The following is a 24,873-nucleotide window of genomic DNA, read 5'->3' on the forward strand; positions in this document are numbered from 1 at the left end:
TCTGCAGCCTTCTGTGCGCGTCACTCCCCTTGTAGCTGTTGGGTCATTCGCCCAACAATGTCAACCAAGCGTAATATCAAACCAAACATTTCTCCGATCATGTGGCACACCCCACCCAATCTCTCTGCTGTTAGATTTAAAGCAAAGACAAAGGTAAAAAGTACAGTGACAATCCTCCCCACTGTCCAGATGAGCCCTTGTTTCCAAACTTCCAGCAGCTGCCCCATTATTTGTCCCGTACACAGGGACCTACGTAACTATGGTAAACTGATTTCCCCTTAATTCCAACTACATTAGCGTAGGGAGGAACTGCAGATGCTGGTTTAAACCGAAGATAGACACAAAAAGCTGGAGTAACTCAGCGGGTCAGACGGCATCTATGGAGGCGGAATAGGTGACGTTTCGGGTCGAGACATGAGTGTAATTCAGTTCGAATTTCATATATCCAGTTTGATTCATTTACTTTTATCGTCCATGTTTGAAACGTTTTCGACTATTGCTCCTTAATTTTAAAGGATTATTATTTGAAACATCACTCCTATATATTTCAAAGTGCATGGCAGACAATTGATTTAAGATCAAATAAAGATCAAATAAACAAATAACATCTATATTGCCGGTTATCCAATAATTCCGGATTGAAGGAAGTTAATTTTTGAAACTCCTGATTATGCAGTTTGGCCTGAATTTAAGATACATCAACAATGGCGCCGAACAAACTCCAATCTCCATTCCCATTTGAAGTCATTTTTTTTTTCTCTTGGAGTTTGAACTCATTAGTGCTGTGATTAATAACTCACATCCTCCTTTTCTGAATTTCCCGTTTCCCCAAATCATCTAAACTGCTTACCGTGGCCGACACAAATCCCATTAAACGGGTTGGACAAGGAACTGCAGATATGTGTTTACAAAACAAGACACAAAGTGCTGGAGTAACTCAGCGGGTCATGTAGCATCTCTGGAGCACATGGATAGGTGATGTTTCGGGTCGGGACCCTTCTTCAGACTGAATCATTTCCATGTTCTTCAGAGGTGTTGCCTGACCCGCTTCAGAGAGGTGTTGCCTGACCCGTTACTCCAGCACTTTGTGTCTTTTTCTGTTAAACTGGTTATCTGGCACAAAGTCGAAGGGAGAATGTCTGTAAATAGCGAGAATATATATGTAGTTGTATAAAACTTGCAGAACTCTCCAAATTGCATCGACGCGTGTTGTTATCTTACAAACAATTGGTACTGAAACTATTGAGTCGAAAGATCGAATGAATTTCAGAATGTTTTGTCAATGCAAACAAATTAGGTTTAAAATGATCTCCATCGGGGTAATTTAGTTTATAAAGGGAAAGAAAGACGCCCTTGCAGTCAAAGTCGCGAGAAAAGATGCAGAACGAGCGAAAACTATAGAGATGGGTTAGATAAGCCGAACACAATGAAACCGGAGAGCGATACAATAACTGAACAATACTGATCACGAACTAAAAGAGCAATGAAGAAAAAAGTAACATAGAATTACCGTGAGCTCGCTGTCAGAGGTGGCACCGTATAAGTCTTTGATAGGTTTTACCTTTTATTTTAAATCTTCAGAGCGCTATTTCATTCAAACAACAACTGATGATCAAACGGAGGGATTTGGCGACCGATTAATGGGGGCAGGATCAATGAGTGGACAGGAGTGAAAGATAAACGTGGCCGGAATCATCCCACGGCGCGGAGTCTGGTATCAGCTAAGAAGTAGACATATAATTCTATCTCTAAATCATTGCTACTTAGCTTCCATTTATTCTCTGGGCAAAAAAAAAAGTGGCATTAATCTTGGCACAAAAAAACATTGTTCTGCTTTTATAAAAAAATATAGTTGACGTTTTTAGAAAGTATGCCTCTTTATACTACACAGTTTGCAAGGGGAAACCCCAAATATCAAATAGTATTCTGCAGTGTGAAGTAAAACCAGTCGAAAATCTTGCATTAGTTCAGCTTGCAAAGTGGAAATAACATCTCAAGGCAAACAACTGTTCCCGGGACCCGAGGCACGTGTAAAGTTTTGGCGCTTACACAACAGCCCATGTTTGAGAAAGTATCTTCCAGCACCAGTCTCAATACATTATTTTTCTTCCAGCACCAAACAGCCCAAATAAAATCTGCTTCCCAGGCCTGTGTTGAGAGGCGGGTCACTGAATTTGACCTGATGTCTTTAAAGGTGTCATTGCAATCTGATCTCCAGAGTGCACCATACAGGGTTAAAGCGACCCTTCATATTTGCTTCATTAATGCACCCTTTCTGCGCAATTGACTGGAGGCGAGGGTGGCAGTGCCGTGATTGTGTTTCCGTGATGCTTCGCGCAGAACAGCACATCCCTTATCACCCCATCAGCGCTGAAGCCTATTTAAAGTCACAGAACTGAAAGAGAGAGGAATTGCCCAGTCGGATCCCACCGAACCACGCTCTCCCTTTTTGTTTTCCACACTAGTGATCCTGTTTTCCCAAACACGTTGCCAAGATGATGATCGGAAACAAATACTGGGCAAAGAGGGGAATGTCGCTGGACTCAGCCTTATTGGAAGGGAATCAGGTGAGAATACATGGCCAGCTGGGGATATATCCCACTCCATGTCAATTAATGCATTAAATTCTAGATATTTAATTGTAGGTGGCTTGTGCAATCATAAACCAAAAGTAAACTTTGAGAAGAGTGATCAATTAATATTATTGTGGTGACTGAAATAATTTTTTGTTGAATTTCGGCCCTGATTCTCTTTTTATTTTCCATTTCTTAAAATGCGGTTCATCACATAGCAGCAGAGAGAGATCCATTTGGAACATCTAAATTGTTTTAGATACAAAATGCTGGAGTAACTCAGCGGAACTGGCAGACTCTCTTTATAGAAGGAATGGGTGACGTTTCGGGTCGAGACCCTTCTTCAGACTGTAGACAGACTCGTCTGAAGAAGGGTCTACACCTGAAATGTCACACATTCCTTCTATCCAGAGATGCTGTCTGTTCCGTTGAGTTACTCCAGCATTTTGTGTCTATCTTTGGTGTAAATCAGCATCTGCAGTTCCTTCCTACACATATAAATTGTTTTCACTTTTAAGTTATTCTGGGAGAGAGTGTCATGAGTGGCGATATTGCCAAATTCAATTGATCATCTCTCATCTGTTTATATCAAATTATTTGAAGGACACTACTGGCACCTGTAAGAATTGGTTATGGTGGGCATGGTATTTCATGCATTGAAATCAAAGCACAAACAACTGGTTCACCTCGGTTGCTGTCAGTTAATTGATTCATAGTTGAATTGTTAAACTTGTCCTTTGTTGCAAAATCATATTAAATGTTTGAGTAAAAGTAAGTACGTTTTTGCTTGACCGATTTCGAAAAATTAATGTAGCTAGGACCACACCAATGCTCACTGAACAGTATTTTTTCTCAGTGGATTAGGCAGCATTTGTGGGGAAAATGGACTGACGGCATTTTGGGTCAGGACGAATCTTCAGACCGAAGAAGGGTCCCAACCCAACCCGAAATGTCATCTGTCCATTTTCTGACCCCCTCTGAGCTCGTCCAGCACTTTGTTTTTTGCTCAAGATTCCGGCAAAATAAGATGTGTCGCAGTACTTTTTCTCAAATAAACTAGTGACTAATCCTAAAGCAAATCAGGCACCAGTATTGAAATTGCTAGTCTTTGATTTAGAGCAGGTTTACCAGTAATAGGGTGACATTGAGATCGGCAGGGGGATGTGAAATAGACATCCACACATATCAACAGAAAAGGAAAAGGAACACTTCTAATAATTAAAGTGGAGTTAACATTGCATTACACACGTTACAGCTGATAACATTTTTATAATATTCTTTTTATCTGTGATGGAATGAACGAGTTACCAAACAAGCAAAAATCGTACCTGATAGATTTATGTTATTTAATGTTTAATCTGAGGTTTGGCATAAATAATTGGCACTGTTCTGAATAATATTTACAGAGAGAGAGGTGAAAATTAGTTAAGTCATAATCTATTAGAAACAAGATTGTATGTAATTCATCAACTATGGTTGAGATTATTGTTGCTTTGCCTGAATGTTCAGTGAATTATAATTGCAGAAAATTATCCAGAATTATTTTTTTAATTTTGCTAAGGAACAGGTATGTTGTGTAACTTCAGGAATACTTGACCACAGCTTGCATCTGGTAATATGTGGCGGGCACACATGAAAGGTTATAAATAAGTGCATATCATATAACCATATATAACCATATAACCACATATAACAATTACAGCACGGAAACAGGCCATCTCGACCCTTCTAGTCCGTGCCGAACACATAATCTCCCCTAGTCCCATATACCTGCGCTCAGACCATAACCCTCCATTCCCTTCCCATCCATATAACTATCCAATTTATTTTTAAATGATAAAAACGAACCTGCCTCCACCACCTTCACTGGAAGCTCATTCCACACAGTTACCACTCTCTGAGTAAAGAAGTTCCCCCTCATGTTACCCCTAAACTTCAGTCCCTTAATTCTCATGTCATGTCATGTCCCCTTGTTTGAATCTTCCCTACTCTCAGTGGGAAAAGCTTTTCCACGTCAACTCTGTCTATCCCTCTCATCATTTTAAAAACCTCTATCAAGTCCCCCCTTAACCTTCTGCGCTCCAAAGAATAAAGCCCTAACTTGTTCAACCTTTCTCTGTAACTTAGTTGCTGAAACCCAGGCAACATTCTAGTAAATGCTGAAACCCAGGCAACATTCTAGTAAATTATCAATTATTATTTGGTTCACACTGCCTCGGCGAGGCCAGCAGCATAATCAAGGACAGTGGCCACTCTCGCTTCTCCCATCTCCCATCAGGCAAAAGGTATAGAAGTGTGAAAACACACACCACAAGATTTGGGGTCAGTTTCTTCCCAGCTGTTATCAGGCAACTGAATCATCCTACCACAACCAGAGAGCAGTGCTGAACTATTATCTACCTCATTGGTGAACCTCAGACTATCCTTGATTGGACTTTGCTGGCTTTACCTTGCTTTAAATGTTATTCCTTTATCATGTATCTATACACTGTAAATGGATTGATTGTGATCATGTATTGTCTTTCCGCTGACTGGTTAGCACGCAACACAAGTTTTCACTGTACCTCGGTACACATGACAATAAACTAAACTGGACTGAAATGAACTGAAATTTAGACATTAGTGCATTTCAAACAGTTTCTAATAATTAGAAATATATTTCAGTCGATAGTCAGAGACAGAATTCTGCATCTCAGTTATTAATAAGTGTCTTGCTCTGTGTCCTAACATTAACGTACTGCTTTAAATTTGTTGAGAACCCTGCAACCATTACATCGGTAGCCCAGCAGGGTATAGAATTGGGTGTGATTTTTATGGAGATGCCAGGGGAACTTGGTCAAGCATTTATGTCTTTGAGATAAATGCACCACATGGAGGTACTGAACAGCTGCAGAAAGAACATAGTAAATCATCTCTGATTGATATTTGTAGTGAAGGAAAAAGTCAAAGGTTTTTGTAGTACATTTAATCTGTCTTCTCCCATTTCCCATCAGACAAGAGGTACAGAAGTGTGAAACACACACATCCAGATTTAGGGTCAGTATCTTCCCAGCTGTTACCAGGCAGCTGAACTACCCTATTGTCAACTAGAGAGCGATCCTGACCTATCATCTACCTCATTGGAGACCCTCGGACTTTCTTTACTGGACTTTATCTTGAACTAAATGTTATTCCCTTTATCCTGTATCTGTAATTCGTGGGCAAATTGATTGTTAACAAGTATAGTCTTTCCGCTGACTGGATAATATAAAAAAAAGTTCACTGTACCTCGGTACACGTGACAATAAACTAAACTATTACTAAACTAAATTAAACTAAACTAACGTTATCTAACTACACTAATTAAACTAAGGATGGAATTATGAGGTATAATATAATGAAAAGGAACTGCAGATGCTGGTTTATACGAAGGATAATCACAAAGTGCGGGAGTAACTCAGTAGGTCAGGCTGCACTCTGGAGAAATTGGATAGGTGACGTTTCAGATCAGGTCTCATCTTCAGAGTTAAGAGATGGTAGTAGCAAAAGTTTTAAGATTTTCTGTAGAAAGAAGAAATACAACAACAGAATACAAGACGACTGATATGCAGGCTGTGACAAAGCTTTGGTTAGTTACTGTCTGTATGGCACTTTAAGTGATTTATGACCATGCTGTATTTTGGCTTGTTGCTGTCAGAGAGACTTCAGTCTAATGTAGGCTTTGTTTTGGCAAACGCATCTAAACTTTGTGAGAGGGAGCAAAGTTGTTTAACAAGTTGCAGATGTTAGTTTGTAGCCAAACAGATGGGGAAGCTGAAAATTGGAAGTGTTCATTAGTCCTCCTAAGGATCCCAGCCATAAATGAAGAGTGAAGGACCCTGGTGGACAAATCTACACAACTTCTGCAAAATGCATTGCAGTGTTACTTGGCAAAGCTACACGTCTCAAACTTGTAGCCACTTGGCAGGACAAGGGACACATTTGTAAAGAACAGCCATTCCCTACAAGTTCCTCTCTATCACATTCCTTGCACACAGTGGAACACATTACTGTTCTATCATTGTCGCTGGGTCATTAACCCAGGAACGCTCCAGCCAACAGTGCTGTGGGAGTACTTTCACCAGAAGCAACACTGCAGATCAGGAAGGCTGCTCACCATCACCACCACCACAAGGGTAACAAGGGAGGGACAATAATTGATGACCTCGTCATTTAAATTACAAATTGTGAAGCAAGGCTGTTGCAGTCAGAAATATTAAAATCTCAGGTTGCCAACTGGCTCCTTGTGAAATCTCACATTTTTGATATCGGTGTGGGATTAATATTATTTTTGTTAATCCCAGCAGTTTATCCTTAGCCTTCTATGTCTCGTTGATTCAAGAGTTGGTCTAGACACTTCAGCGACCTGGTTTCAACCATTTTCTCAGCCAGTGCATTCCAGGAACATACGACTCTCTGGTGATAGAAGCTCCCATCCAAATCTCACCCTTTGCCCCAAATCTGTGTCCTCTACTTTTATCTACCACTGATGCAGAGGTGGCACAGTGGCGAGAAGTACAGTTGTTGCCTTACAGCCCCAGAGACCTGGGTTCAATCCCGACTACGGGTGCTGTCTGCATGGAGTTTGATCATTCTCCCTGTGACCGCGTGGGTTTTCTTTGGGTGCTCTGGTTTCCTCCCACATTCCAAAGATATACCGGTTGGTAGGTTAATTGGATTTGGTAAAATTGTAAATTGTTCCTACCGTGTAGGATAATGTTAGTGTAGTGGGTGATCGCTGGTCGGCGTGGACTCAGTGGCCGAAGGACCTGTTTCCATGCTGTATGTCTAAAGTCCATGGAGAAAGCTTTTCTGTTCTATCCTTTCTATACCCCATTATGTTACATACTTCAATCATATTCCCTCTTAAATCCTTGCATTCTTGGCTCTTGGTTTCTTGGTCCTCTAAAATATTCCAAATGGAATTTAAACTGGAGGTGGTGAAGGGAGAGGCAGAAAGGGTTATTGGGAAGAAAGAGCTACTTTAAATGTAGTTGCATCTTGGGTAACTATAGTTTGGTGGAGATTATTCCATGCTTTAATTGTGCGGGGGAAGAACGAATTGCTGTATACATCTGTCTTTGTAGCTGGGATCACAAATTGGATCGAATGCCCTTGTCTGCTCCTAATTGGTTTGGGTTTGGTGTAGGTCTTGTAGTCTATGTCTAGCTGACCATTTAACATTTTGTAAAAACAGGTCAAACGGTGAGCTTCAGGTCTGTCTTGGAGAGTGTTCCACCCCAGAGAGTTCAGAAGTTTGGTGACACTCGCTTCTCTCACATAGGTGTTAGTAACAAATCGAGCTGCCTGTCTTTGGACACGTTCGATGGAAGACATTTTTTTATTTGTGTATGGATCCCATGCTGCAACTGCGTAGTCCAAATGAGGTCTAACGAGGGTGAAGTACAGCTTCTCCTTGACAGAAGTTGAACAATGATGAAAGTTGCTCCTCAGAAAGTTTAGGACACCTGTTGCTTTCACCGTTGCATGATGAGTCTGACCATTCCAACGCAGATCATTCTGCAATTTGATGCCAAGATACTTGGTTTGTTTGGATTCTTCAAGGGTGGCACCAAGTATATTGTAGGATGTGACGCCTGGATTCCTCTTTCTGGTGACACGCATAGTTTCACATTTGGAAGGGTTGAATTGCATGCCCCATTGTTGTGACCACTCAACCATAGTATCGAGATCCTTTTGGAGAGCATCTTCATCATCAGCTGACTTAATTGGACAGTACAGCAAACAATCATCAGCGAAAAGTCTGGTCGTACTTGCGACTTTTTCATGGATGTCATTTATGTAAAGCAAAAATAGGTGTGGGCCAAGTACTGTGCCCTGAGGTGTACCACTCAACACTGGATGCCAATTGGAGCTCTTTCCGTTCACACACACACACTGAAGACGTTTTGTCAGGAAACTGGAAATGCATCATTTCGTGTTGGAATGAATACCATAGAAGTCAAGCTTCTGATGCAGTCTCTGGTTTGGGATTACATCAAATGCTTTAGAAAAGTCCAGCATAACTAAATCCGTGATGACGTTACCATCAAGGTGCTTGGCCAGGTCATTTGTTGTCAGGATAAGCTGAGACTCACATGATCTATGCCTCCTAAATGCATGTTGGTAGTCAACAAGAATGTTATGTTTGCTCGCGTGTCGCATCAGATTACTATTAATTAAATGCTCCAGCAATTTGCAGCAAGTACTTGTTAATGAAACAGGACGATAATTCGCTGAGTTGGTGGTTGAACCCTTCTTAAAGAGAGGAGTGATGTTAGCCTTCCTCCAATCCAGCGGAACATAACCCGAGTCAAGCGATTGTTGGAAAATGAACTGCAAAACTGGAGCCAGTTCTTCGGCTGCGATCTTGAGGGCTTGATTCTGTATCTGATCTGGTCCAATTGCTTTTGTGGTATTGATGTTGAGCAATAACTTCTTGACACCTTCAACCTCAATTTTAATAGCAGGCATATCAGCATACGGGCTGGGTGGTAGGACTGGAAATGATTCATGAAACATGAAACGTTATTCCCCTTTATCATGTACTAGACCAAGTGGCAATATTCCACCTCTCCAACATTTCCAATATTGGTGGCCAAAGGGGGGGGCTTTCTGGAGTGCTAGTGTGGGTGTTGTGGGCTGAAGGGACTGGTTTTCAGAGGGCTAGTATGGACATTGTGGGCCAAATGGATTCTTGGGCTGGCGGCTCAGTCACTCAAACCTGTTGTGCTGGCAGCTCACTCACTCACGGCTGGTGGGCTGGCAGTTGACTCATGGCTATTCCTTGAAATTCCATTTCAAGCAGGATGCAAGGCCACCAAATTCAAGTGCAGTTTCATACCATTTCAAGCAGGTGACCTCTCCAATTTCATACCAATTCAAGCTCGTGACCTCTCCCTCGTCCATCTTGCAGAGACTGAGCCACGCCCACACTTCTGGGTTTTATAGTCCCTCCCCCCTCCCACCAGAAGGGGCGTGGCCTTCATGGTGTGATTGACAGGAGAGAGAATCTCATCACTTTTTAAACACAAATAACTCTTTTATTTCTCGATGGGAAAAATCCTTGGCACCTGATGAGCGGAGGGGGACTCTGAGTAAGATGGCCAAAAATCACAGCCATACGTGGTAGCGATTTTTCTAAAATCAATATAAGCTGAGACTCGCATGATCTATGCCTTTACTAGAATGTTGCCTGGGTTTCAACAATTAAGTTACAGAGAAAGGTTGAATAAGTTAGGTCTTTATTCTTTGGAGCACAGAAGGTTAAGGAGGGGACTGGATAGAGGTCTTTAAAATGATGAGAGGGATAAATAGAGTTGATGTGGACAAGCTTTTCCCTTTGAGAATAGGGAAGATTCAAACAAGAGGACATGACTTCAGAATTAAGGGACAGAAGTTTAGGGGTAACATAAGGGGGAACTTCTTTACTCAGAGAGTGGTAGCGGTGTGGAATGAGCTTCCAGTGGAAGTGGTGGAGGCAGGTTCGTTGGTATAATTTAAAAATAAATTGGATAGGCATATGGATGAGAAGGGAATGGATGGTTATGGTATGAGTGCAGGCAGGTGGGACTAAGGGAAAATAATTGTTCGGCACGGACTTGTAGGGCCGAAATGGCCTGTTTCCGTGCTGTAATTGTTATATGTTATATGGTTATATGGTTACAAAGCACAAACAGGAAGTGGTCAAGATTAGACTTTTAATTATATAGAAGGCAAGGCAACTTTAATTGGGCAAGGCAACTTTAATTGGGCAAGGCAACTTTAATTGGGCAAGGCAACTTTAATTAGGCAATACAGCTTTAGCATTTCCAAACGAAAAGCAACACAGCTTTATCATTTCCAAACCATATTTCCAAACCATATTTTCAAACCACATTAAGGGCACTGACAGGTCAGTAAAACCATTCAGAGTTTAGTAGACATGTGTTCAGTGTTATTACAGAATAACAGGAAGTGGTTAAGATCAGACTTTTAGTACTATAGAGACGCTGGATGCTTCGATTGTAGTCATGCATTGCCTTTTTGCTGGCTGGTTAGCATGCAACAAAAGCATTTCACTTTACCTCAATGCACGTGACAATAAACTAAACTAAAGTAAAATTATGTCATTGTATTTTCCCAGAATATAAAGCAGTCTTTGTTCAACATGATCCATTAAAGATTGTTTGGCTGATCATTTACAAATAACATTCTTGCCACAAAAAAGTCAGGAAAAGGTCACTTCAAGTAAGCAGTAACTTGCTCATATTCATATTAATATAACCGAATCCTGAAAATCCTGAAATTCTACAATCCCCAAAGTACGCGGGAAGAATACTTAAGTGATTTTTATGTTTGTGACAACTAAAATACTTCTCTTTCATTTAGCGTTGAATAATGTTGTTTGAAACATTTTGCAGATAACTAAAAAATGTGAAGAGAAGAAAGGTGACAAAGAAAATGGCAAGAATGAGACTTCCAGAGCCACACTTGCTTTTGCTTTGAAAAACGAAGTTGGTGGACTGGTGAAAGCCCTGCAAATCTTTCAAGTAAGACAATACAGAAAATTACAGTCCCTGAAGGAGTAACATTGACCTATTGAAGGCTAATATATCTTCGAAAGGAGATGAGGACAAATTTCTTGAGTCAGAGGGTGGTGCATCTGTATAATTTATTGCCGCAGAAGGCTGGGAGGCCAAGTCATTGGATTTTTTTTAAAAGGTAGAGATTGACAGATTCTTGAATAGCAAGGGGTTGAGAGGGAAAGATAGATCAGACATGATTGAATGGCGGAGTAGACCTGAATGGGCTGAATGGCCTAATTCCGTATTTTATGCTGTAATTACATCTGGCTGTCAGTGCAGCACTAAAGTGACTGAGATTTGAAAATTCCAGGGAGAGATCAATTGTTAGTGATTGGGGTGATATTAGCGACTCATCTCCTGCCCACTGAAGCTTTGGAACTGACTGGGCACTGGTGAATAGAGCCAGTGTCCAATGTTCTTGTGCAGGCTTGTTGCTGGCAACCAAAGATGTCCTTCCCCCCTTCAACTTTCTTATTTTTAGTTTAGTTTTGGTATACAGCGTGTAACCAGGCCCTTCGGCCCACTGAGTCCGCACCGTCCAGCGATCCCCGCATACTAACACCATCCTACACACTAGGGACAATTTACAATTTTATCAAGCCCACAACCCTGTACATCTTTGGAATATGGGAGGAAACTGGAGTTCCCAGAGAAAACCCACGCATCACAGGGAGAACATACAAACTCTGTACAGACAGAACCCGTAGACAGAATCAAACCAGGGCCTCTGGCTCTGTAAGGCAGCAACTCTATCGCTGCGCCACCATGCTGCCCAAGTCCTTATCTTGAATCTATCAAAAATACCCCTAAGATCCAGTCAAATTTTTATATTTTCTCTGCAATTGCTATTGAATTAATACTGACAAAATGAAATTATAGAATGCAAGATGAAAGTGTAGAATGCACAAGATTAAAATTCTGAATTGCTTCTGTATTCCTTGATTTAATTGTCTTCCTTGCTCTAAAGTTGATACAATGTCATGTGCAGACTTTAAATGTTGAACTTAATTATCTTTCTTCAGGAGAAGCACATCAGCCTTGTTCACATTGAGTCCAGAAGGTCAAAAAGGAGAGATTCTGAAGTGGAGATATTTGTCGACTGTAGCAGCACTAAAGAAGATTTCAATGAACTGATTCAGTTACTGAGGGCCCAGGCAAACATTGTTTCATTGAATCTACTGACCAGTAACTGGATGGAAGAGGAAGGTACACGTCACATCTTCGGTCTAGTGTTTGTAATTGTCAAGTGAGCAGGGGAAGTGAGTCAAAGCAGTCGGGTACTATGAAGAACGTGGACCATGTATCTTTACCTTTCAGAGCTGAGTTCAGATTTCAGTGGTTAGATTGTTCAGAGTTTTTCACTTTTCAATGAAAAACAAATTTGTATTTTCAAATGTTACCAAATATACTGACAAAAAAAGAGTCAATCTTCAAAAGCTTTCATATTTTCAACTCGCGCAAATCAACTCATTGGCCAATATGGTCTTTTGCAATTCAGCGAAGCAATGGTCAGGTCCATGCTACCTCCAAACATTCTCTTTACTCCAAGCACCTTAGGCACAAATAAGTTACCTATCTTTGTCATTCGGCAGCCAGCAAGGGGCAACAGCATGAACTAAACATCCTTTTTTTGGTCTGACGTACAAATAGTGTGAACACACACTGCATTCCCACCCCAAATAGTCTACTCTAAGGGGATTTTTTTGTCGGATGCAGTGGGCATCAAATTATTATCCTCTTACTTTAAATCCAAACGTTTAAAGTAGTTGCTATTGTTGACCACATGGATTAATTTATCCCCTCATAAGTTATGTCAAGTGAATAGAATATAAAACATAGAACATAGAACAGTTCAGTGTGGGAAGGAACTGCAAGTTGGACACAAAATGTTGGAGTAACTCAGCGGGTCAGGCAGCATCTCCGGAGAAAAGGAACAGGTGACGTTTTGGGTCAAGATCCTTCGTTAGATTGAGAGTTAGGGGAGTGGGAAATTAGAGATATGAAAAGGTACAGATGTACAGATCAGTACAACACAGCAAGAGGCCCTTCGCCCCATCAGGTTTTTGCGCTGACTGAGATACTAACCCATAATCCCTCTATTCCCTACCTGTTCATGTGGCTACCTAAATGGTTGTTAAGTCTTGTTATTCTTGTATCTGCTTCCACCAGCTCCCTGGGCAGCAAGTTCCAGGCACCTGTCCCGCTGAGTTACTCCAGCATTTTGTGTCTATCTTCAGTTTAAACCAGCATCTGCAGTTCCTTCCACAACATTCTGGTGAACCTCTTCTACCCACCCTCCAAAGACTCCACATCCATCCTATAGTGCAGTGACCAGAAATGCAAATGATACTCCAAATGTGGTCTGACCAAAACATGTACACATTGTTTCCAAAATGTCACAGCTTTTATCCCATTCATGATCAATTGAAAGGATGGCCATCATGGAGAGATTACACACTGTTCCCCTTGAGCTCCAGTATATAGAAAGTGATCTGTGCACACATCATCACCTGCACCCAAAGCAGGCACGGAAATCGCTATCAAAACATGGGGGAGACGGGGGACACAATTTCTTGGTAGCAGCGTGCGCATGTGCGAGCGCACACACACACGAGGCTTCAGCCACACACACACACACACACACACACCGTGGGCCCTGTGGACGGTAATTAGTGACGGGTGCCAGCAGTCGCTGAAAAGAATCATGTGTGGGACAGGCCCTTTAATTTCCCAACGAGTCTTCAGCTCCCACTAGTCGAGATGCAGGTGCTTTGTGATAGAAGCATTGAAGCTTTTTCCTAAGGTGGATTTCCTTCTGAAATGTAGCAGACTGATTTGATCGTGATTGAATCCAGGTGGCTATTTTATTTCAAGAGTTAAAACGTAATGGCAAGTATTATAAATGGCACATATAAAAGAAAGCTAACAAACCAATGAAGAAACCATCATTGTTGGTATAATTTTCAGTAGCACTCATCACCTGTTTGTCCTCTGGTTTAGTTGTGAGCAGGTGTGTTGTCGACTTGTGGATCGCTGGAAGAAATTACCTGTTAAATTGGATGTAATTACTAACAATCAAAAACAGCTTTTATAAAGCGTGAATTGCTACATTATTATATGCATATCATTCAGTTTCTGGAAAGTTAGTTTGCCACCAGTGTCGTGGAATCATGGGTGATGTTTCTGGTCGGGACCCCTCTTCAGACTTCAACCACTGGAGCTGCTGCCTCAACGCGCCAGAGACCCGGGTTCAATCCTGACTTCGGGTGCCATCTGTGTGGAGTTTGCCCATTCTCCCTCTGACCATGTAGGTTTCCTCCTGTTCGAACAAGGGTCCCGACCCGAAACATCACCCATCCTTTAACTCCAGAGAAGCTACCTGACCATCTGAATTACTGCAGCACTTTGTGTCTATCTTTGGTATATACCAGCATCTGCAGTTCCTTCCTGCACACTCGTAGAATCATATAATGGTTATCACACTGAATGAGGCCATTCAACAAGTGGATTCTACCAAGATTGTAAGGAAGGCAAATGTAAGTGGGCAGCATAGTGGTCTAAATATTTTCAGAGTCTGAGCTAGCTGACCATGCAGACGGCCATGACTCTGCAGAGCACAGTCAGATGGGAACTGATTGCAAAATACATGTTTCACAAAACATGGGGGGGGGGGGGAATCATCTCCCACCTCTGGAAACATGGAGGGCCCCATCCCCCCCCCCCCCCCCCCCCCCCCCCCCCCCCCCCCCCCCCCGGGATTTCCGCCCCTGACCCAAAGAACAAACAGTTCACAGTTACCATTTTCCCATCAGCAGTGCTTAAGACTAATTGTTTAAGAAGGAACTGCAGATGCTGGAAAATCGAAGGTAGACAAAAATGCTGGAGAAACTCAGCGGGTGTGGCAGCATCTATGGAGCGAAGGAAATAGGCAACGTTTCGGGCCGAAACCCTTCTTCATTACAATGTGATATTTTACCATTTTATTCATCAATGACTACATGTTTATGGTGATTTCAGCAGCAATCAAAGCCACTATGAAATCCCCTCAAGGGATGCCTGCTTAGAAGAAGTTAACAAGTTCACGAGTAGAATTAGGCCAATCGGCCCATCGAGTCCACTCCGCCATTCCATCATGGCTGATCTCTGCCTCCTAATCCTATTTCCCTCATAACATCATAACCTTCGACACCCATTCCAATCAAGAATTTGTCTGTCGCTGCCTTACACCCATTCCAATCAAGAATTTGTCTGTCGCTGCCTTAAAAATATCCACTGACTTTTTCTCCCCTCCCCCACCTCACACAATCACTCTGCAGACGGGTCCCAACCAGAAACCTCACCTATCCATATTCTCCAGGCATGCTGCCTGACCTGTTGAGTCACTCCAGCACTTTGTGTCTTTTATTTGTAAATCAGCATCTGCAGTTCCTTGTTTCTTCACACAAGAAGGGACTTAATTCACCTGACTCCGTAGAAGGATCTTGTACCGAGCCAAGGTCAAATGCCGTATTGTTTCTGTTCCCACTCATGACATACATGCTGCTTTGTAATTGTAGTCAGAACAGAGGCTCATTGAGTGTTTAAGAAGAGAGCCTTATTGATGTTGCAAAAGAAAAAATCTTGCAGATACATTTAATGGGAGGACACATGGAACAATGGTTCAGTAAGGAATGGCTTCCTTTGCAGTGGATAGTGGGCATCTCTTGTGCCAGTTGCAGGGAGTGGTAACACCAACCAAAACTGGCATCAGTTGCTAGGGTGCCCAGTACATTGGCATCAGTGGGTTCTTGAGATGTGCCACTGGTTATCTTGTTCCTTTCCCGACTCAGAGTGCCATGTGGAGAAATTAGAGGAAGACCATGGTAATATTTGTCATTATTCCCCTACAAGTCATACACTACTCCTGAATTAGAAATTCATTGCTCTTCCTCCATTGTCGCTGGTCCATAATCCTGGAGTGGCCAATACAACATCACTCTGGAAGTACTTGGACTGCTGCTCAATGTAGCTCATCACCAACATCTCCCTGGCAGTGGCAATGGACAATAAATGCTGACCTAGCTGCCAAAATCTGCAACTTGTAAAATGGCCTTGCAAAGCAAGAACAGTTTCATAATTAGAAAGTTATTGAATGATTCTGATGGATTAACTGTGCTAATATTTTCATTTCAATGTATTTTCCAGAGCTGAGCGGAGTTCTTTGGTTTCCAAAAAAGATTTCTGAATTAGACAAGAGTTCCCAGAGAGTCCTGATGTATGGCTCTGACCTTGATGCAGACCACCCAGTGAGTACTTGTGGAAAACCAAAATAAAATAACATTGAAAATCTATTACTGACTTAAGATCTGCTAATTTCACAGATCAGTCTTTGGGGCAACTACCAATTTGGTTCCATTGAGTGTCTAACATTGTCTGTAGAGTTTAGATATACAGCATGGAAACAGGCCCTTCTGTTCACCGAGTCTGTGCCGACCAATGATCACCATACACGAGCAATATCCTCGTATAAACAATGGACAATTTTTATCGTTATCCTACAAACCTGCACGTCTTTGGAGTGTGTGAGGAAACCGGAGCATTCGGAGAAAACCCACGTGATCATGGGGAGAACATACAAACTCCAACACAGCACCCATAGTCAGGATCGAACCCGGGACTCTGGCGCTGTAAGGCAGCAACTCTACCGCTGTGCCACCGTGCTGCCCCAGTAGTCCACGTAAAAGAAAAACCAAAATAAGGCTAGTTAATTTCAATCAGTGCTGACCAGCAATGAGAAGAATTAAATCTATCCCACTGTATCCCCACTAGCTTCATTTCCTAACCTTGCTCCAGAGACATGGATTATACAACAACTGAAAACTTCACGATGAAAAGATAAAGTACTAGAGTTACTCAGCGCGATAGGCAGCATCTGTGGAGAACATGGATAGAACTGATTTCAGGGGTGGGGAGAAAGAAAGCTAGAAGAGTGGAGGGGGCAGTACAAAGCATGGCAGGTCATCTCTGAAGAAGGGTCCAGACCCCAAACGTCACCTATCCATGTTCTCGGGGATGGCTGCTTGACAAGCTTATGTCTTTCCTTGTTAAATTAGCATCTGCAGTTCCTTGTTTCTAATTTTTCTTCTGGTGTGCATTATTAGTACATTCTATTGAGGTCCCAGTTGTACCCTGTCAGAGATGGGTTTGCAAACTGTGGGCCTGGACTTCCATTGCACGAGCAGAGTGCAATGTCAGAACATAATACATAGAACATAACACAGCACAGTTTGTGCAGCACAGGAACAGAACAGCAGGGGTAAAGTTGCTGCCTTACAGCGCCAGAGATCCAGGTTCAATCCTGACTACGGGTGCTGTCTGCACAGAGTTTATACTTTCTCCCTGTGACCTCGTGGGTTTTTCTCCGGTTGCTTTGGTTTCCCCACCCATTCCAAAGATGTGCAGGTTTGTTAGTTAGTTGGCTAGTGTATATTGTCCCTAGTGTGTAGGATAGTACTAGTGTCGGCATTGTCTTGGTGGGCCGATTGGCCTGTTTCTATGCTGTATCTCTAAAACGGCAACTAAACAGGGCCTTTGGCCCCTGAATGTGATGTCAAATTGAACAAATCTCATCTACCTGCATGTGTTCCACACAACTCTATTTCCTGCACATTCATTTGTCTATCTAAAAGCCTTTTAAATTCAGCTTGAAAGAAAATGTCATATCAGCTTGCACCACTACCCCTGGCAGCCCACCATTCTCTGTGCAAATAAACAAACGGCTAGCTCATCCTTTATCAACGTTTCCCCTCTGATCTCAATGCTATGCCCTCACGTATTTGCCATTTCCACTCGGGGGGGGGGGGGGGGGGGGGGGAAGAATTTCTGAATGTCCCCAATCTATGTCTTATATTTTTATATACTCATATGAGGATTCCTCTCAGAGAAAACAATTTATGTTTTTCCAACCTCTCCTTATGGCTAATACCCACTAATCATGACAACATCCTGGTAAATCTCTTCTGCACCGTCTCCAAAGCCTCCACATCCTTCCTGTAATGTGCTGACTGGATCTGAACACAATAGTCCAAATGTGGCCTAGCCAAACCTATATAAAACTCCAACATGACCTCCCGACTCTTGTGTGTCCTTTAGAGGTAGGAATCAGCCTGTTCGCATCCACCCTCCCATCCTGGGCTCAACATGATCCAAGACCCAGAATCATAGGTTTCAGAACATTTTAATTATTTTAAGCCAGAGAATATTGTCCCGATTCACTTTGTTCTTTATCACCTTCAGCCAAAGGCCAACTTTCTGAACACCATCTGCACTGCCTTCAAGGCAAGTCTATTCTTTTGTCCAAATGAGTCCAAAGCTGTCTGTTGTAATTTTGTGTGATCCCACTGAAGCCCCATATAGTTAGAGCAACACATTGAACAATGGAAATATAAATGTTAAAATGTAAAGGCCTATTCTTACCATTTTTACCATTCAGTTCACTGTATCTGAATTTGGAAATCCAAATTTTGACTTTCTTGAAGATAATTAAAATATGAGAGACTAGAAATATCTTTTTATTTATGCCATTGTGCAATAAAAAGCCACCTCTGTTTTCTTTAATGTGGGAATACTCTTTACTCTGATAAGCATGCCATATCCAATATTGACACAAAAAGCTGTAGTAACTCAGTGGGACAGGCAGCATCTCTGGAGAGAAGGAATGGATGACATTTCGGGTCGGGACCCTTCTTCAGACTGTTCTATGATACTATTTACAATGCTGAGTTTTGGGTTGCATTTACACTGCCATATTCACCCCCCACATGAAGCACTTTAGTTTTTCACTGACGCCATTGTAATAAGAGCTTCGATTCTTTTGTGTTCCCAGGGCTTTAAAGATAATGTCTACAGAAGACGAAGAAAGTATTTTGTGGATGTTGCCATGAACTACAAAATGTAAGTCATAAGATCATAAGTGATAGGAGCAGAATTAGGCCATTCGGCCCATCAAGTCAAGTGTTGGTATGCCAGAACTTACTTAAAAGTATGTAGACCTGTTTGTTTCAGAGTATTTACAATGGCTATGTCCTGATTTACAGATAATTTATTTGACAGTGAGAGATGTGTGAAGAAGGGTCTCGACCTGAAACGCCACCCATTCCTTCTCACCAGAGATGCTGCCTGTCCCGCTGAGTTACTCCAGCATTCTGTGTCTACCTTTCATTTATTTGACAGTTTTGCCATTTTTTAATGAGAGGCTATTACTATGGCCTACAGGGGGATTCTTGCAAGCAAAGAGGCAGTCTCCTGTTTATGGGAGAATCCATTTAACCTGCTACTCTCCAGTTGTTCCAGAGAGCCGTGGGGTAGATCTGCTGTGAGATTTTGGATGGCAGGTAAATAGGAATGCCAAATATCAATGCTGCTATGCCCTAGTGAAGGCTTTGGGCTTTTTACAACTCATTTGGTCTTATGTAAAGAATAATTCCACGAGGGTCGCTGAGGTTATGTGTGCTCCTGATTAAAAGAAAATCAATTTAATTCACATATAGTGGTTTCTTGGTGATACATGTGGATTTTCATGTCCCCCTGAGCAAGTGATGGTGTGTGTTTGTCTCCGGAAACTAAAACATCCAAAGAATTCAGGCAAAGAGTTTTTTGGGGACTGCTGCAAGTTTATCTGAATGTAGATCCTTCCCCTATATCTCCTGCTGTTGTCCACTTCACCATGTAATCAGCACCAGCAATGTTCCTTCAGCTAGCGATCCTCCATTTGTAGACAACAACAAAGAATGAACAATAGAAAATACACTCCAAACTCCCCTGCATTTATGTGCAGGAAGGAACTGCAGGTGCTGGTTTAAACCAACGATAGACACAAAAAGCTGGAGTAACTCAGCAGGACAGCTAGCATCTCTGTAGAGAAGGAATAGGTCAAGACTCTTCTTCAGTCAGAGATGCTACCTGTCCCGCTGAGTTACTCCAGCTTTTTGTGTCTATCCCCAGCACTTATGACATAAACGTATAACATTAAATGTTTGTGTCACACCGTAGAACAGATAAGAACACTTGAATTGTCCAAGAATAAAACGTATGCAGTTCATTATACCACACAAATGCCTGGATATTGGTCACACTGCTCTGCACTTGAAAGTTACGATGAAAAGAAAACAATCTAACAGAAGGCTTTCATGCTGAGGTCCTTCCACAGAGCCTCAGCTGGTTCCGGTGGCTGCTTCCAGTCTAAACGCTGTGCTCACACTCGCTGTGGCTTTGATCATGATGGCAATGCCTGGTGTGTAATGCCCCTGCCCCACTTAGGAAACCTGAACGGAAACCTCTGGAGACTTTGCACCCCACCCAAGGTTTCCGTGCAGTTCCCGGAGGTTCCCGGAGGTTTTTGTCAGTCTCCCTAATGGTCAAAAGTAGGGATCCGTTTCTTCTATGTTCCGGCGATTATTTCAAAAAATTCGAAACCGGCTGTGACAAAAAATAGGTTGCCGTTTTAAAAATCGGTAATTTTTTAGTCAAAGCCGGTTGCAATGCTAGTTGAATGTGGTTGCTAGAGGTTGCAGGTAGTGGAAGGTAAAGACTTTTTTTGCACCCAGTTTTATTCCACCAGGCAGGTCAGGTCACAAAGCTGATAGTTATAGGTGAGGAGCTATTGCTGAATTTTGTGATGTGGAACTTCATGGGTGAGAGACTCCTTGGATGGAAGGGATCCTTGATAATAGATGCTGCCTTCCTGAAGCAGTGCTTCATGTAGATGCATTAGTTGGTGGTAATGAGGAATATCAAGTCATGAATTTCCAGTGCATGTATCCAACGTTATAATAGTCAGCTGGTGGGTGAACAGATATTAAACTTTCAACCTGACGAGAGATTTGGAATGACTCCCTGTTGCATCACTCGGTTCACTAACATGTCTGTTTACTGCCCTCTAGTGGACAGCCCATCCCCAGAGTTGAATACACAGAGGAAGAAATCAGGACTTGGGGAATGGTGTTCAGAGAGCTCACAAAACTTTACCCCACTCACGCCTGCCGGGAGTACCTCAAGAATTTTCCTCTCCTCACAAAGCATTGTGGCTACAGAGTGGATAATATCCCACAGCTGGAAGATGTGTCCGCATTTCTGAAAGGTATTTGTCAGCTTCACTAATTCAGGAGGAGAACCCCCCCCCCCCCCCCCCCCGGACACTCGGGAGAACAGTGTGCAATTCCCAGCCAAAACAAATTGCACTGTGATGACGTTGTTGTGTTGGAGTCCTACTAGGAAAAACCTAGTAGAAAAACTGCGGCCCACCTTGTTCATGCTGATTAAGATGCCCTATCAAAGCAAGTTTTCGGCCCGAAACGTTGCCTATTTCCTTCGCTCCATAGATGCTGCTGCACCCGCTGAGTTTCTCCAGCTTTTTTGTGTAACCCACCATTTGCCTATGTTTGGCCCATATCGTTCGAAACCTTTCCAATCCATATACCTGTCCAAGTGTCTTTTTAATGTTTTTATAGTACCTGGCTCAATTACCTCCTCTAGCAGTCCATTCTATATACCCACTACCCTCTTAATGAAAAGGTTGCCACTCGGGTTTGTATTATATCTTTCCCCTCTCACCTTAAATCTATGTCCAAAGATCACCCCTCGTTCTCCCGTGCTCCAATGAATGAAGTCCCATCCTGCGCATCCTCTCTCCATAGCTCAGCCCTCAGGTTCTGGTAAATCTTCTCTGCACTCTTTCTAGCTCAGTGACATCCTTCCTGTAGCATGGTGATAAAAACTGAGCACATTACACCAAATGTGGCCTCACCAGCATCTTGTACAACCGTCCCAAATTCTATACAATTTAACCTGACAGTTGAAGGTCAATGTACCGAAAGCTACTTTGCCGCCTGTGTTGCCAGTTTCAGACAATAATGTATCTTTAATCGTCGATCGTTCTGCTCTACTACACACGCTAGGGCCCTACCATTCACTGTGAAGGTCCTGCCTTGGTTTGATTCCTCAAAATGCAACACATTCAGTTTAGTTTATTGTCACGTGTACCGAAGTACAGTGAAAAGCTTTTTGTTGCACGCTAACCAGTCAGCAGAAAGACAATACATGATTACAATCAATCCATCTACAGTGTATAGATACATGATAAGGGAATAACATTTAACGCAAGGTCACACTTAGCTGCATTAAATTCCATCAGCTCTTCCGCAGCTCAATTGCCCAGCTGATCAAGAGCTTGCTGTGATTTTTGATAACCAGATTCACTATCTGCCATACCACCCACTTTTAAGAAACCTGCAAACTTATTCATTGTGCCTTGTACACCCTCATCCAAATCGCTGATATAAATCATAAAGAGCAAAGGGCCAAGCACCCATCCCTGAGGCACACCACTCATCACAGGACTCCAGTCTGAAAAACACCCTTCCATCCTCTGCTTCCTTCCATGAAGCCAATTCTGTATTCAGTTTGCTAGCTCTCGTTGGCTCCCACACGATCTAAACTTCCTGAGTAGCCTACCATTCAGAACGTTATAAAAACCTTGCTGAAGTCCGTATAGACAATGTCTATTGTCTCCACCAAGATGCAGGGCAGAACGCCACAGGAGATCCTTCTTCCCTGTGGCTACCAAACTTTATAACTCCTCCTCTTCTGTTGTGGGGTAGACTGAGACTGACTCCCCCTCCCCAATCTTTGCACATCCCCCAAGCATTTCCACTGGTCACTTTAATTTCCTGTTTCATGCATCTTGTGTTTTTATGACTGTTGGCAGATCAATTTCCCTCCTGGGATAAATAAGGTTCTATCATATTGTATGTGTATGGATGTCCTTGCCCTCATGAACCTTTTTAGTCACCCTTTCAAAAAACACAATCAAGACCCAATCAAATTTGTAAGGAGGTCTGTTGTTGCATGACTTGCAGGTGCTTTTTGATATCTGCTGCCCACTCACTGAATCCTGACCCCAGCCTGTTTCTGCAGCAAAACCCAAACCAAACCCATCCCCATGTTGGAGAGGGAAACTGCATTGCACCAGGATGTACAGTGGTTACTAAGGTAACATGCTTTGCAGCATGAATTAAAGTGATAGAAACAGTTTTTACAATACCTAGATTAAACTATTTCTCCCAGAAACAAATACTCTTCCCAACATTTGTAAATTATCTCAAGTAAATGTGCAATTTTTCATTCTCAGCCACAATATTTTGAGGTTCAATCTCAAAAATAGGTCTTTACTAATGGGCGGTTGTTTTTGCTGAACACCGTCTCTCAGTCCACCTGGACCTACCTGATCTCCCAGTTGTCAAACACTTTAATCCCTTTCCCATTCCCACACTGACGGTTCTGTCCTGGGTCTCCTCCATTGTCAAAGTGAGGCTAAATGCAAATTGGTGGAACAGAACCTCATATTAAGCTTGAGCAGCTTACAACCCAGTGGTAATGAATATTGATTTCTCTAACTTCAAGTAACCCCGGTATTCCTTCGCTCTCCATCCCTCCCCCACCCAAGTTGCACCAAGTTCTCGTTCTCACCTAGCAAACAGCTACCAATGACCGGTTTCCTTGATCATCGTTAATTTCTTGCATATCTTGCATTCATTTGTTCTATATCTCTCTAAATCGCTGTCTCTCGTTTCCCTTTCCCTTGACTAGTCTGAAGAAGGGTCACCCATTCCTCCTCTCCAGAGATGCTACCTGTCCCGCTGAGTTACTCCAACTTTTTGTGTCTCTTCGGTTTAAACCAGCATCTGCAGTTCCTTCCTACACCTTACTAATTAATGTTTAAGAAAGAACTGCAGATGCTGAAAAAATTGAAGGTAAATGGAAGTGCTGAAGAAACTCAGCTAGTGAGGCAGCATCAACCAGCATGCTGCCTCACCCGCTGAGTTTCTCCAGCACTTCTGTCTACCTTACTAATTAATGGTTGTTTGTGGACTTTCTGCTAATGGATTGAATTTAAGGAGCGGTTTAACATCTGAATGTTGCAGAGCGATCAGGCTTTCTGCTGCGGCCGGTGGCGGGATATTTGTCACCGAGAGACTTTTTAGCGGGGTTAGCATTTCGAGTTTTCCACTGCACTCAGTACGTGCGCCATGGCTCCGATCCTTTCTACACGCCAGAACCGTGAGTTTCCGTTTACCTGACTAACCTACCCTCGAACAAGTCTTTCTAGTAACTCTTGCAAGATTAAGTGAGGTTATTGAAGAATAGTTCATTAAGTTCTGTCTTTGCAATGATTAATTTAAGTTTTCAAAGAGTCTGATTAATTTAATGCAATCGTCAGGTACATGAGATTTTGCAACCTGGAATCACTTCAAGAAACTTTCACTGTATTTTAGATATTACATCATAGAGCTATTACTGTTTGTTGCACAATAAGCGATTTTTAGACATGAATATTTTCCAGATTAATGTTTGTTCAACAGAATCTGACATGTAGTGTCAAGAAAGGAACTGCAGATGCTGGTATATAAGCGAAGATAGTCACAAAGTGCTGGAGTAACTTAGCGGGTCGAGCAGAAAATGGATGGGTGGCGTTTCGCATCGGGACCCTTCTTCAGACTGACCTGAAATGTCACCCATCCTTTTTCTCCAGAGATGCTGCCTGAACCGCTGAGTTGCTCAAGCAGTTTGTGTCTAGATTCTGAAACTTATATTGGCACAATGGAACAAAAACAACAATTGTCGAAATTTGGAAGGAGATGGATTAGCATGGGTTAGCATGGGGGGAGGTGTGCGGCTTT

The 24,873-nt window shown here is 42.4% G+C and overlaps 1 protein-coding gene across 1 annotated transcript in view; it reads left to right on the forward strand.

Annotated features, from left to right (window-relative positions):
- Positions 1-1,915: 1,915 nt before the first annotated feature.
- The window catches only part of LOC129706437 (tryptophan 5-hydroxylase 2-like), a 46,888-nt gene continuing 23,930 nt past the window's right edge, over positions 1,916-24,873 (forward strand). Inside the window, exons 1-7 of the mRNA XM_055650743.1 lie at positions 1,916-2,567; positions 10,994-11,122; positions 12,181-12,364; positions 16,343-16,443; positions 19,023-19,090; positions 21,079-21,275; positions 24,118-24,253. Of these exons, the coding sequence (XP_055506718.1) occupies positions 2,496-2,567; positions 10,994-11,122; positions 12,181-12,364; positions 16,343-16,443; positions 19,023-19,090; positions 21,079-21,275; positions 24,118-24,253 (887 nt within the window). The 5' untranslated portion in view covers positions 1,916-2,495. The remainder of the gene's footprint in view (positions 2,568-10,993; positions 11,123-12,180; positions 12,365-16,342; positions 16,444-19,022; positions 19,091-21,078; positions 21,276-24,117; positions 24,254-24,873) is intronic.

The sequence above is a fragment of the Leucoraja erinacea genome, chromosome 19 (genome assembly GCF_028641065.1).
Source record: "Leucoraja erinacea ecotype New England chromosome 19, Leri_hhj_1, whole genome shotgun sequence".
NCBI classification, from domain to species: domain Eukaryota; kingdom Metazoa; phylum Chordata; class Chondrichthyes; order Rajiformes; family Rajidae; genus Leucoraja; species Leucoraja erinaceus.